Source organism: Lathamus discolor, chromosome 3, assembly GCF_037157495.1.
Source record: "Lathamus discolor isolate bLatDis1 chromosome 3, bLatDis1.hap1, whole genome shotgun sequence".
Classification (NCBI taxonomy): Eukaryota; Metazoa; Chordata; class Aves; order Psittaciformes; family Psittacidae; genus Lathamus; species Lathamus discolor.
The window spans coordinates 115,143,098-115,157,368 of NC_088886.1; the positions used below are offsets into that span (position 1 = coordinate 115,143,098).

Genomic DNA, 14,271 nt, shown 5'->3' on the forward strand with positions numbered 1-14,271 from the left:
TTTATGCTGCCTCATTTACTTAGTGTTTTGCAATCCTTAATGTGCACAGCTGGCAGCTGAATGCAGGTTTGATACTAACAGTTTAGACATCTTTAGATGTAGCAGATGGAAAATTTTACACAAATAAAGTAGGAGAAAGTGTGCAATTAGGTTTTTATCTGCAGTTACATGATGCATCCTGTGCTTTCGTTTAGAGCATCACCTTGGTGGGTGGTCATCATCTTTCCTTGCACCAAAGCTGTACCTTCTTGACACCACACTTGATGTTGGATGCCTGCCCAAAAACCAAACTTCTGTTATTGTTGAGTGTGAAGGAAATAAGAAATGCAACAATCAGCAAAAGACAAAGGCAGACCAGCAGTGCAATTCCAGCAGCCCAGTACATTATGGTTACATTCCATGTGAGTTAAGTCACTATGGTAAAAGCCTTGGCAGGATTTTTTTTCAATAGTTTATTCATGATGTTCATTATTATGAGCTGTAAAGACTATGAGAATTTCATTTTTTAAATGTCTTATGGAATGTATCACTTTCTTAGATCTTGTAGACATGCTGTGGAAACCATAACATAAAATATGAGTTACTTACAATAACTAATTTTAATCCCATCTGCTAAGTATGACAACATTAGCATTTCCACTTAATTAAAAACACCCTTAAAGCAGCAATGTTTTAATCACTCCATTTTATTTACTCTCCTCCAGTGTCACTTATAATTGTAACTTTTTATTTTTTAATAATGAGGGATTTTTTTTTCTCTGTGCATCACACAAAAAAGTGCTGTCGATAATTAGCAGTCTTCTGTTATTACTAGACTCAGGTGTCACAACTGTGTCTCATCCTCATTACAGTAAAAAATTTCACCTATCAGATTCATTATTGCTAGATAATGCGGCTGAGAGCCTTAGCAGGCCCTCCAGAAAAGTAATTCAGCCAAGCAAAATTATCAGCTAATTATATTTAGAATCAAAAGCCCAACAACTATTTGCAGATAAATTGTATGAATTGAAGTGAATAGACCTGAATATTAAGATTCATAGATTTAGCAGATGATTTGTTAATTGGAATAAAAAGGCCATTTACTAGCCATTTTAACAATAGATCAATCGGAACTCTATTTATTATTTAACTAGTAGTGCTTAAGGATTGAAATGAAGAATAATTGTATTATTGTTATGATATGATATACTTCTCTAGAAAAGGACAGAAATGTGTGGAAATTGCAAAGCTTCCCTGTCCATCCTCAGACTGAAGCCTCTGTCTGCATGTGCTCTGCCCTGCTTGCTTTGATCTATAGGTCTTGGCATCTGAAAGGTGTAGAGATTATAGTAATACTTACTACACGATAGTAAGGACCTGTCGGAAAATGCATGTAAACTTTGTTGCAGAAAGGTAGAAAATGATTATGCAAATACAATCATTTGCAAATGAAAGAATCCCAAATTTTAACTTTCATCCAGCAAACTACAGAAGCATTAAATTCTAATTCTGATTTTATTAATTCATGATCCTGATAGAGGTTTTCATGAGGGGAGACTGCATACTCAAATGATGACTCAGATTGCATCTTGGCCTGCAGTTTTGTTTTAGGGAGCTGTTCTTTTCTTTTTTTTTTTTTTTTTTCCATGCAGACGATATGACTAAAAAGCAAATATTTTAACATAACTTAGTGATCTGAGCTATTACTGAAATGTCCACAGTTTCACTCTTTTTTTTCTCCTAGATTGAAGAAAACTTTAAAAATCTATTTGCTTTGACATATGACACAATATTTAAGAACTGAAATCATCAATTAAATCACACATCAGAAACATTTCCCTTTGGTAAAAAATATAGTGCTAGACGATGTACACTTTGAAATAGTTGTTAATGTTTAAAATGCTATCTGAAGTGCATATGTTATTTAAAAAAATACAAATTTTAAAAGTTTATGGAAAAAAAAACCGCCAGCAATCATTTCTTAGCAAGAGCATTTGCAGAGAAATGTGTATCTTTGAGGTTTGTTCATGCATACTTTTCTAGCATGAAAGCTGAATATGTTAGTCTTTATTTTGGGGTTTTTTTTCCTGTTTAAAGCTGAGCGGATCTAAAGGAAACAGAGTTCCTTCTGGGTGCCCGTAATAAAGTACCAAACCCAATATGCACATAAAGTGGCGAAAGGCTTTTGGATTGTCACTGAAAATAGAAAAGGTGAATGTTGACAAGATTGCAGATATTTTTTTAAAATAGGGAAACTGAAGTTAAAAATAAAGCCCTCGTATGGTCAACATGTTGGAGGAAATTCAAAGACTCTCATAAAATAAACATATTTTAAGAAGTGTTTTGAATTTCACTGTGTAATTTCTGGCCAACAGAAATTACAGTTGTATCTTTGGAGGGACATTATGTCAGATCAATGGTCATTATGCAAAAAAAAAAACAAAACTGAAAAGTTGATGTCTTAACCCATTCAGCTATTAAAATGCAGACACGAAGAGGATAGCTTTTCTTCAGATTTTCTACTAGAAAACTTTGCACCACTGTGTTGCAATGATAAAATATTTGGATTTGATGTTACAGAAGATATGTAAATTGTTCCTTATAAAAACACAAGTACAAAACATTGCACACTTTGGCAAAGGAATCTCATCAGTAGTTATTAGAAAATGCAACAGTTTATGTCCTGAAAAATAAAGGAAATTATCTGAAGCGTGTGCATAAGCTAAAATATCCCAGCCTGAAGCATGCTGTAAGTTGTTCCTAGGCTATATTTAACTGTAACCTTTGGAGTCTCAAAGTCTGAGGAGAATATCTGTTCTGTCAGGTAATGGTGATGGCATGCATCTGTGTATACATCCACGTATCTCCAAACATGCGCATGTATGCCCTTGTTTTTCTGCAGCATTATTAAGAAAAGCCGTCCATACTTCACCATGTTGTTACATGTGTCTGTCTGCTGATTATAAAATGTGTTAAACAGTATTTAAAAAACAAAAAAATGCAGAGCTGCGCTTTGATTTATTCAGCGAACAAAACATATGCTCGCTGTTCTGTTCTGTGTAATTCATATGATCAATAAAATTTTCTTTAAAAAGAGCAACTTTGGCATTTAGAAGGATTATGCTGCTGAAGAAAAAATGCTTCACTGTTGCTATATGTAGTCAACCTCAATGCTCTTGCACCAAAATAAGTTCTTGTTTCACTAATGTCTATTTTGATGTATTTATTATTTCTGATCTTCAGGGTTGAAGCTGTATATTGTGGCTGTTATCCGCTGTGTCCCAAAGCCTTGGTTTACCCAGAGATATTTCCAGGTAGCTGCTTTGTTGCATATTCTTTTTGCTGAAATGTAGTAACGTGATTCATGCTAAAATACGGAGTTTGAGACTAAACTTGTGCAAAAGCAATTGTTTATTTGGCAAGCCAACATGTTAGTGTTAAGGAAAATTTTATGTGTTTTAATACATTAGACGAAGTTTATATTTGCCATCTGTTCTTTTAAGATAACACAAAAGCAAGTTTTGAAATAGCATTCTTCATTGTTAGCATACACAACCCATAATGATAGATTTTTGTTAAAAGGTCAGTGATGCTGCAATGGTTTGCAGATTTTTTTGATACACCAAAAAAAAAAAAAAACAACAAAAAACCACCAAACCAGCAAGGCCTGAAAATCACACCAAATTATTTAAACAATTTAATACTTAATAGTATGCAACTGTGATACAGGATGCGCACTAATGTAGTACCAGTTCTTTGAAAAATCTCATCACTAAATGTATCACATATGCATTGTGTTACATTAGAATAATGTATTTTAATCACCCAAAGGAGATGTCTAAACAGCACAACTACACAGTCTTATTTAGCATTAAACATCCTTGTGAGCTGAGGTAACCTTATAAAATCATGCTTAAATAATGTAAAACACGAGGCGGCACAGAGCAATATGCATTTTTAATTAGTAAAGTGACTAATATCGAGTGTGTGCTTTGAGGTTTTTGTTTCATTAAAAATGTATCTGTTTTTCCTGCAGCTGAATATCTGTATTCTACACCTGAACAGCTTTTTAAAAGGCTTCAGAATTTCTGCAAGAGACCCGATATTGTGAGGAAACATCTTTATAAGGTAGTTGTTCAGAATAGTTTTAGATGATATAATGCCATATTGAAGTACAAAGGAAAAAAAAGCCCTTAAAAAAACAACATTTAATTAACATACTAATGTTTAAAGGAAACATGCTAGGGAGGGATATTAGTCGTTACACTAACAAGGATTAATTAAAATAGATGCCAGTTGTATTAACCTAGGTCTTATGAAATACGTGCACTTATTGCATGCTACATGTTTTTTTTTTTAATTTATTGTTTTCTAAAATGACTGTCCTTTACATTTGCACCCAAGAGGCTTATAAAAATGAACCTGGATTAATGCAACTCATTAGTTTAAAAGGAAAATAAAAGAAAGATCCCACAATTATACTAATGAGTATAAGCCTACCTTGCTATCCTAATTTAATCTTCAATCCTCAAAAAAATACAGGTAACAGGTATCAGGTAAGATTTCTCTGCCTTTTGAAATTACTTGAATTATTTTCATAATTACAGTTATTCTAACCCTTTGTTTTTATGTTGAACATTAAAAAAAGTTTATTGGAAGCATAATGTACTGGTATTTATCATGTCTTGTTCTTTGCAGTTATTTATGAAAAGAGAGTAGTTTCAGTAGCAGACTCTCCATTTAACTTTTGATCTATTGTTCAATGCTAGATCCACTTTTCACATTTTTAAGTAGTGTATTTATACTGTTAGGAGTCGCACTTAAAAAAAAAAAAAAGAAATTAATCGTAGGTGAAGCAGTAAATTCTGGGAATTAAGAGCTATTATTATATGATGCTGCTTTTATAAAAATAACTTCTATTAATTTTCTTCATGCTGATATGGAAATTTGCAGCATTTTGTGACTTTTACAGTCTGGGTAGGTTGGATACACGTTACCCCAAATGACAAAGGTGTTTCAGATTGTAAAAAAGCCAAATTCAGCTGAAAGTCCTTAAAGGTTTGGGAATGTATAGAAATACTCCTCGTGTTGTCTCTGGAATACAAATGTGGTATTTTTACTGTTCCCTGTGTGTCACTATCCAGGCACACTGTTAATGAGCACTTGGAGTAATCATAATTTGGAGGCTCATGCTGCAGACATAACTTCCTCTCGCCACCTTCCTCTCTCTGGAGACCAGAAAATTTGGGTCTTGCTGTGTGTCATCCTCCTCTCTACCCCTTCCCGCACACATGGAGCAGGAGGAGTGAGGGTTTAGCCCATGCCTGACTTTATTTATGACCTAAAAATAGACATTTACATAATGATACATCAAAGATGATGTTGTTTCTGCAGGAAACAGTTAAACTTCAGGAAAAAAAGAGAGAACCAAAAATGCAATTTAACACCCAATTTCAAGCTCATTATCTTTCATTGTCTATTAACTTGGCAATGGTTCAGAAGGTAGCTCATAATAGTTTAAAATGCTGACTGAACACTTCCAGTGTTCAGCATTACTTCTTGAGTCAATACTATCGTACATGGTGGCTTCAAAGGGAGAACAGTCCTTAAATGTTTACCTTGACATTTCTCAGTGCTTCAAGCTCAGCTAGTAGTTGTGTGCACATGGATCTACTCACTGCATGTGGATCCCCAGCTCTGAAACAGCCAAGGTGCACTGAAAGTGGAAATAACAGTGGAGCAAATGATAATATAAAATAGTATGAGTTTAAAATATGTGTACGAGACTTGTAATCAAAATGCTGATTTGCTTGAAGGATTTTTCTGCTTTAAAAAAAACAACCCTGAGATGATTTGCAGGCAGAAGCTTGAGGTTTTTATCTTGCCCCATGCATATGCCCTTACGCACTATTAGCAGCGCAGCCGTGTTCCTGAGTGTTTGAACTGAACGTCTGCAACAGGTAGCAGGGGGATCGTTTTAAAATGAGTAAATCAGGGCCTAATCCAGAACCTGTGAGCACCAGAGGAAAGATCCTATTGTCTTTAATAGGCTTTGGATCAGCTTGGAGAATACTCTTAGAGTTGTCTTTTTTGTACCTACACCCACATACGCAAAGTCTCCGTTTTGCAATGAAACTGCGCAAAACCTCCTAGAATGACGCTCACTCAGATATGTGCTGTTAATGTCATTATAGTTGGAATGATACTGCTTCTTAGGAAGCTGAAAAGAATGAAATCATGAAGAGTACACAGCACTTCCACTGTATATTCACCTTTTTTAGATCAGTATAATATTATATATATGTTCTAGTAGAATAGGAAAGAGACCCCAGTACAGTAGTACGTACTAACTAGCTACTTTTCTTTCAGAAACCTTCCTGACATTTTCGTTTCTTGAAGTTCATAAAGTATCTGTGAAGTCTTGAGAGCAAAATGCTTTAAAAGCAAATTGTGCTTTTCTCTACTGATTGGGGATCTGCTTCATAGATTGGGAAGTAATCATCATCAGAAGTACTTTGGCTTATCCTGTTACATATTGTTGGGGTTTTATTACAAAGGATATCCATAATAATTAGATAGTGGTCTAATTAAACAAGCAGTTTATTCCTGCAGTTGTCTTCAGTGACTGTGCTGACAAAGTTAGGGGCAAAAGGGAGATAAAAGGCAGAAGGACAGTTAGTTCAGGGAGGCGGACGCAGAGAATATCCCTGTGAAAATGCACACACCAAGATATTAAACCGTAATAGCTTACTTTGGGGGAGCAGATTCATGCTGGCAGACTTTTAAAAATGTCCATACTATGAGGACCTATGAAAACCTTTCCAAATGATGTATTACTCACCCTGTGTATTCTCAGAGCTCCAGCGCTGGCTCATTTGCATTTTGATGTTGCCTTCTACCAGTTATTAGCAGAAGATTGAGATGAGTGGAAAACAAACCTTATTTGTTATCAGTTATTTGTTCTGTTCCAGTTTTATGGAATCAGATATTTCTCTCCTGTTCTGGATATTTGCAGTTGCCAAAATGCCAGAATTAAGCAAGGAACAACAGGGCATCAGTTTCCCATGGAGTACACTGTAGGACCTGTCACAGTTTGCAAGCTCCCTATCTAATAGATTTAAAAAAAAAAAAAAAAAAAGGGCAAAACATTTGTTTCTGCATTATTTTCTTCAAGTTTACCTTTCAGTTCCCTCACTTCAGTTTCTTAATTTAAAACAGCATGTATAAAGAGTATACAGTGATACAGTGGAAAGGGACAAGAAGAGTTGCCAAAAGCCAGGCATGGAAGGAGCTGACAACTTTAAATAATCTCTCCCAGCCCTCCCAGCTGAATGAGTGCGGGTTGACATGCTGTCAGCTTCAGTTCCTACAGAAAAATCCTACTCTCACTCATACTTGTTCAACAGAGAAAAGAATTTGGCCCACTTTCTGACATTCATCTTCTCATTTCCATCACACTGCAGAAGCTCACCTGCCTATGAAAAGACACATGGCGTGATTTTTTTTTTCTTTCTTACACCACTGTAGAAGGAAGTCTGCTGAATTCAAAGGGATTAAACTGCTGTAAAATCAAATTAAGATCCCAGTTAGACCGTAGACATCTGAATTGTTTCCAGTCTCAGGATTTGGCTGTATAGGGCAGTTCTAACAAAACATTTTTTATTATTTTTTTTTACCTCTCTTTTTGCTCTGATTTCAGATAAAGCAGTATCTTTGGTATTTCAGGAAAATATGTAGAAAGGAAAACCGCTCATTGTGCAGCTTTAATATTAAGGCATAGCTAGGAAAGCAGCAGGAGACAATCTCAGCCTAAGGACACATGAGGATGCAGGGGAGCTTCATGCCAGATGTCCCGTTGGCCACTCAGCCCTGTTTCAAAGAGCAGTAGCCATTCATAGTTCTTGTACAGGCCATGTAAGAGCAGGAGCAATGCCTCTGCCTTTATCCTTACCCATTCCCCTGAAAAACTCCAGGAGAAAATATTTTTCTATAAAGATGCTCTGGATCACTGTGCCATGTGTTTAATGCTATGGTTTTGATATTTGTGATATTTGGGTGAAGGCTGACACAGGTACAATTAGGTCTTTTAGAGTTAGAGATTGGTCCTAACCCTGAACATGGAGATTTGATCATCTTTCATAACCTTTTAGTATTAAGTACATAAAACCTAATAAGCTGTACATGATAGTTCTCCGTTTGACCTTCAGGCTCTTGGAAACTCCTGATTGTGTCTTTCACAGCTTCCTGTACCAAAGCAGTTCATCATATTTTTGCAGACAGCACCAAAAGCATTTCCTTCAATTAGCCCAGAGTTTCCCCACCTTCAGTTGCGTTGAGCGTCTTCTGTCTTCTTGTTCTGGAGTCAGTTGCCTGGAAGCAGAAGCTCCCCATCCATCTTTTCTATACCATTCATTATTTTATAAACATTTGTCAAACACTTAAAATACCCTGGTCTTTTCAGTCTCTCCTTGTGAATGCTATTCCGTGTTTAAGCTCTAATCGTTGAAGCTGGTTTGATGCTTGAGAGCTGCTTTTGTGCTGGTGTGATCATTGCTTTACAGAGTATTCTAGGCCATGCCATCAGTTTATGTTATGTGCTGTACTTTGATAATTTCCAACCTGTTCCTTATGGAGCCAAACCTACTGTTTACTTTTTAATGGTGAATGTATATTGAACAGATGTTTGCTTACAGTGTTCTCCAGATCTTTTGTCCTGAGCTGATAAAGTTAATTTAGAGCTTTATAGGATATGCAAATAGTACAAGTATTTCCATCCATCCTGCTGGCTTTCTGTTCATCAGCAGAGCATGACTGCAGATTAAGAAGATGGCATTGTGTCAAATCTGTGCTTCTACCTGCCTAGCATTAGGCGCTGGTCAGAAGAAGTTTGGAAGCACAAGTGGGAAACTTGTATTTGCCTCTTGAGATGCTCAGTTTCCAGTAAGCATAATTTAAAGTGGTTTCAGAGATGGTCTAGATCTGCTTCTCAGAGCCTGAATGGAAAGGTTATAGTAGCCTAGGAACTCTGGAGTGCATCATGCTGTGTCCATGCTTTCCCATCTCTTGTCTCAGTGCTTAGGCATGGGATCCTAAGTAAAATGTATGTAACGTAAGGATTTCTTATGTGAAAGAAAACTTTGGTTACTTATTTAGAATATAAAATCATAGAGTAATTAAGGAAGTCTGGAGGTCATCTGGTTAGCCTTTGCTGAGAGCAGGGCCAGCTTCCAAGTAGGATCTAACTTCAAGTTTGGATAAAGTTGTTCAGGGTCGCACCCAGGTTAAGACTTGCCATTTTTCATTCCCATATGTATGGCTGATACAGGTGAAACCCTAGGAGGTTTGCACAGCAGGGAAGACCTGCTGGACTGTGGCACACAGTTTAAGTATTTTGGGCAACCTTAGGTCTTTAAGCAGCGTATGGGTCTGGAAGCAGCCATGGTAGAGGGAAATCTGCTAGCTATTGTAAATCATCACTGTGAAAGAAATGAGCTAATAGGTAGGCTGTTGAAATCACCTGCTGGGTTATTCTAGGATTCAGCCATTCATGTATAGATACAATATATGTGTATGTATACATAAACGTTAAGTATGCATATATATATATATGGCCTGCACCCAACCCTCTCCCAGGGCTTGCTTTCTCTTGGCTCTCTGAGGTTTGTGTCTATGAGATTTCAGTTCTCTGAAGATGTTGGTCTGTAGCTGGCTGTACTTGTAAAGCAGGCATTAAAAAAAAGCGTTCATGAAATAGCAGTTATGGACCCATCTTTCAGCATAAACACCAGGACTTTGAACTTCTTATTATAACAGTATTAGATAACTTCCAAGTTAGTTTTAGAAAGTAAATTAAAACTGGCAGATGAACCACAGCCACTGCAAAATGATAGGTGGAAAAACTGATCAAAGGAAGTAGGATTGACTGTGAATGAAAAGTTGCAAAAAGCATGAAAACTTAGGTTTTCAATATATTTTATTCAAATTACCTTGAGAAAGGAAGCTTGAAACTGTTTTCCTACTGTTGTAGTTTGTCGGTGTGCTCTGAACCAGCTGTACAAGGTACCCACCAACTTATCTTGTATATAGCCTCGCATCCAGTATTCGATGATTTTTGTTTAAAGACAGAAAGAATGAAATGAGGTTTAAAATGCCAGCATAAGAAACTGCGGAACAGACCAGTTTATTCAGGGAAATACCATTACTCTACCAAGGAGTATTATATAGCTCTGACTTGGGCCTCACAGTGTACCAAATTCATGTAAACCAATGCTGTCTTTTGATGCTGGTTTCCAAAGGTGCTTGGAGTTTGAAAGTTGAGCTCCAAAAATAATTACTACAACCTGCTTTCCACCTTGATTTCTCCCCAGTATTCACTTACAGAGGGAAGGATTTGAGTCATAGAGTAAAGCTGACCCAATAAAATTGGCTCTGTAAATCACCCTGCTGTCTTGCTTGCCAATTTCAGGTTTTGTGTTGAATAATAGTCTCTAATTCTTAATTTTATTAAAGTAGTTTTTAAAAAGTGCATAAAATTTATGCAAAATCAGTACTTTCTGCTTGAATTCCAGCAGTCCTGAAACAATAGATCTGAATGGATGACCAGTCCTTACGAAATTCTAAAGGTTAATCCTGTAGTCTAATGATGGCAGAATAGATGATAGTTGCTTACGTTTAGGATCTTAGGACACAAGATACAATCAAGTTATTTCATAAAAGATACTGTAGTGCTACTGACATATTATTATTATGCTGCCTGTTCTTCATGGGGAGATCTGACTTTATGTGAAGACTTTGCTTTTCTTGATCTCCCCATACTTAGGAACTGTTGATGGAATCACTGTTCCTTAAAAAAAATGAATGCCCAGACTTTTGCAGACTTCCCAAGAAATGGAGTTGAGTTTGTTTGCTCCAAGATAACTCTAAAATAAATCCCAGTAGCGAGACTGATGATGATCAAGCAGGAGAATTAGGCCCTCACTGCTGCTGGTTTGTGGTTCTGCAATGTCTGAGGGTGAGAGGGGCAGGTCGGTCCCCTCAGGTGTCCAGTCCTTGGTGCATCTGCTGAGACCACCAGTAAAGCAGATGGATGTTTGATGGTGCTCATCCAGGAGCAGATAACCTGGGGCTGCTGACCTGTCTTTACCTGTCTTTAAAAAAAAAAAAAGCTGAATTCACCCCCATTTCCAAATAATGCTGCTTAAGTGTTCTCTGACCAACTTGCTTCCACCCCTCCTGAAATTCTGGGTGCTGCAGAGGATTTCAGCACAGCGCTGCACTCCTTCCAACACGAGAGATGTCCCTTTTGTGTCCCAGCATCTAATGCGGCTTCGTGCGCTTCTCTCTTCTGCTTCCTTGTAGGGCGAGACGGCTGGGTTTTCTTGGGCAGCGCTCGGCAGTAAATTCAGGTCTCTGCTCGCAGCAGAACCGAGGGAAGATTTGTGACAGATGGGGCTAAGTCACAAACTTGCAGCCTCAGGCAGAATTGTGGAAGTTTCCAGAGTGTGCCCATATTTACCTGATCAGAGAGAAAAGAAAATCTGCAGAGGAAGCCGAGCCTGGCTGCTTGTCATAGCTGACACAGAGCCATCTGCCACAAACCTGTGGCGGCTTCAGATCTCCAATCCCTGCCACCACCCCAGCTCAAATTAAATACAGATTCTTAGAGATGTTATGATGGTTACACATGTCCTCGGCATCACATGCAGGAGACTGTTCAAAAAAAATATGTGGCCTGTTGTGTAACCGCACTCATGTATCCCATATGTGGTGCCACATTGAATTTCCGGTTGAATCTGTTTTTATCCTTTGTACTGGATGACATGGTGCCTGAATTCTTTCTTTTCGCCGACACGATGGCAGCCAAGCTGCAGCTTCAAACGCTCACACTTGGCTGAGTTTCTACCTAGGTTGCCAGGTTATCATTGGAGCCTTATTGTGTCCTCAAAGGGCCACAGGGCCTGAAAGGAGGATCCGAATGCTGCCGGACTAATTGGGCAGCCATGTCCGGGTTGTTTGGAGGCAAAGGGCTGCTTTAGCACTCTTTTTTTTTTTTTTTTCTCTCTATTTTTTTTTTCCCAAATTAATGGCTCTCTGGCACAGGGGTTTTTAAGTGAAGGTATTAATAAGGGGTCTGGCAGGTAATCCCATGATTCATGGAGTTACATTTGCATTTAATTAATCTTAAAGAAAGCTGAAAGATAAACAGCTGTAATTCAGACTAGCATGGGAAATATGCTACATAGTGCCATCTATCCGATTAAATGAAAGCCAAGACACTTGTTTTATTTCTCTCAAGGATGGAGAACAAACAGATAACAATCAAAATACTTCCAATAAAAACCAGTAGTTTAAATGTAATGGCAGTTCATCAAGAATCTTTGCATCCAGTTGCAAATACAGTCTTTTAAAGATAAATCACTTATGATTCCAGCAGTCAAGCTGGTATATTTGTTGATGTAAAATGTTTTGAAGATGTAGATTGTACAATAAATTTTTAATAAAGTGCCCACTGCAATTTTTAATTAGCATATCTTATTCATGTATAAGTGTGTACATCTATCTGTATGTTTATCACTATGCATATCCTTGTGTCAGAGTCAATGAATGCAATTGTGTCTTTATCTGATGAAGTAGAATCTGTTTTGCAAGTGATAATAAAACGTTACGACAATACCAAGATTTTCAACTCTGCTCGTGGAAGAAGCAAGAAGGCGGCTCTTGGTAAAGCCTTACATTGTGAAGCCTGGAAAGACGTCTCTTTGTGGACAGGTATGGTTTCAGCTTCCCTCATATCAGGCAGGGAGAGGAAGTGCCTCTCCTCATCCCGTCAGGCTGTCACCCAGAAGTGGACACCAGCATCTTTCCTTTGCCCGAGTACTGTCCACAGCAGGTGACAGGCATGAGTTAGCCCTGTCTGCACATGTGCTGTCATGTCTTCTGATGCTGATGCCATTAAGATGCTGAAATGTCCTTTTTCAGCATGAGAGAGTGCATGCAGTACCTCTCTTTAAAATTACTCCATTAAACAATCAAAAAAACATAAGGGAGATCCAATGGTAAGCGTTCAAATATTTTCCTAGCATTGCAGAGTGGTCATTTTGCTGTAGTCATCTGTCTTGTACTGTGGTTACTCCTCATTTCTGCTCAGCCAAAAGCACAGCTTGGCTCTAGGCATTTAACATGGTTGAGTAGAAGTGGTCTTCTCAAGACCGTGCATAGGTGTGATGGTAATTTTTGGTACAGGCAAGTAACAGGACTGCCTTGCTTTCTTACCAGATTGCCTCTGTCTTACCAGAGTATATCATGAATGCTCACTGATGTTATCACACCTTGCACCAGCAATTTGGAGATTTTTTTTGTGTCTTTACTGATTGGGAAACTGAGGCATGGTACAATTGAAGCAAATCGGTTCAAGTTTCACAGCGAGTCATTCTCCAAACTGAAAAAAGGGAAAAAGGAGATGCTGTAACATTGCACTAGGGCTTGTGGTGTACAGACTCTATACACCACAGCTCTGTGGTTTTGAGCTGAAGACTCCTGCTGTCCTCAGTGCACACCCTGATAAGGCCCATGGCCAAAGGAGGTCTTGCTCAGCATCTTGGTGAGGTGGGGCTCTCCCTTGCTTTACTTACTGATTGGTGATACTTGGTCTGGTAAGCGAGGGTTCATCTGGATGGAAAATTTACCCTGCAAGTTACAAACCCTTGCAAATAATATTCTATAATAAGAAAGCTGCAAGAACTTGTAATTGCAGGTGACAAATAGCAGTGCTGCTTTATCTTCTGGTATTCCTTTAGATTCTCAGCAAAGAATCGCAGCTGCTCTAGAGCAAGGGTGAAAATGTCCTTCCTGCTCCGAGGACATTCAGCTTGGCCTGGCCTCTTTCAGGGTCCTCAGTCAGGAGGGTGATGTTGGTCTTCCAGGTAGTTGGAGGTGATACTTCCCCGAGGCAGCCTTCCTCCCACCAGCCCACTGCAGACTGAAACAACCTGAGGAAGTTTTGCCTCACAGTTTCTGAAGATCAAATGAGACAGCCGCTAGGCGCTGCTTCATTTAAAGCCTTCACTTCAAAAGGTCAGACAGACAAATGAGGATCTCTGTCCTGTTGTTGCTACGCACATGAGTAAGCAATGAATGTAGAGACCTAATCTTATGAGTAAAATGATAGATCTTGACTTACTTACTTTCATTTTTGTTGATGTTTCACCTGCACTGACACAGCAACTGCAGGTGCTTTGATACAAGTTTTAGCACAGAGTGAAAGCTGAATGGGTTTTCCAAGCTCTTGCCAGA

At 38.2% G+C, this 14,271-nt stretch overlaps 1 protein-coding gene across 17 annotated transcripts in view; it reads left to right on the top strand.

The window, feature by feature from the left end:
* Positions 1 to 14,271, top strand: part of GTDC1 (glycosyltransferase like domain containing 1) — a 338,529-nt gene that overhangs the window by 178,084 nt on the left and 146,174 nt on the right. For 9 of the 17 annotated variants that reach the window (XM_065671262.1, XM_065671264.1, XM_065671261.1 and 6 more), the window contains 2 exons: positions 3,223 to 3,293; positions 4,016 to 4,107. In XM_065671262.1, coding sequence (XP_065527334.1) covers positions 3,223 to 3,293; positions 4,016 to 4,107 — 163 coding nt within the window. Of the gene's footprint in view, positions 1 to 194; positions 402 to 3,222; positions 3,294 to 4,015; positions 4,108 to 11,337; positions 12,501 to 14,271 lie in introns of those variants that run through there. The other 8 variants (XM_065671272.1, XM_065671273.1, XM_065671260.1 and 5 more) reach the window with 5 other exon arrangements.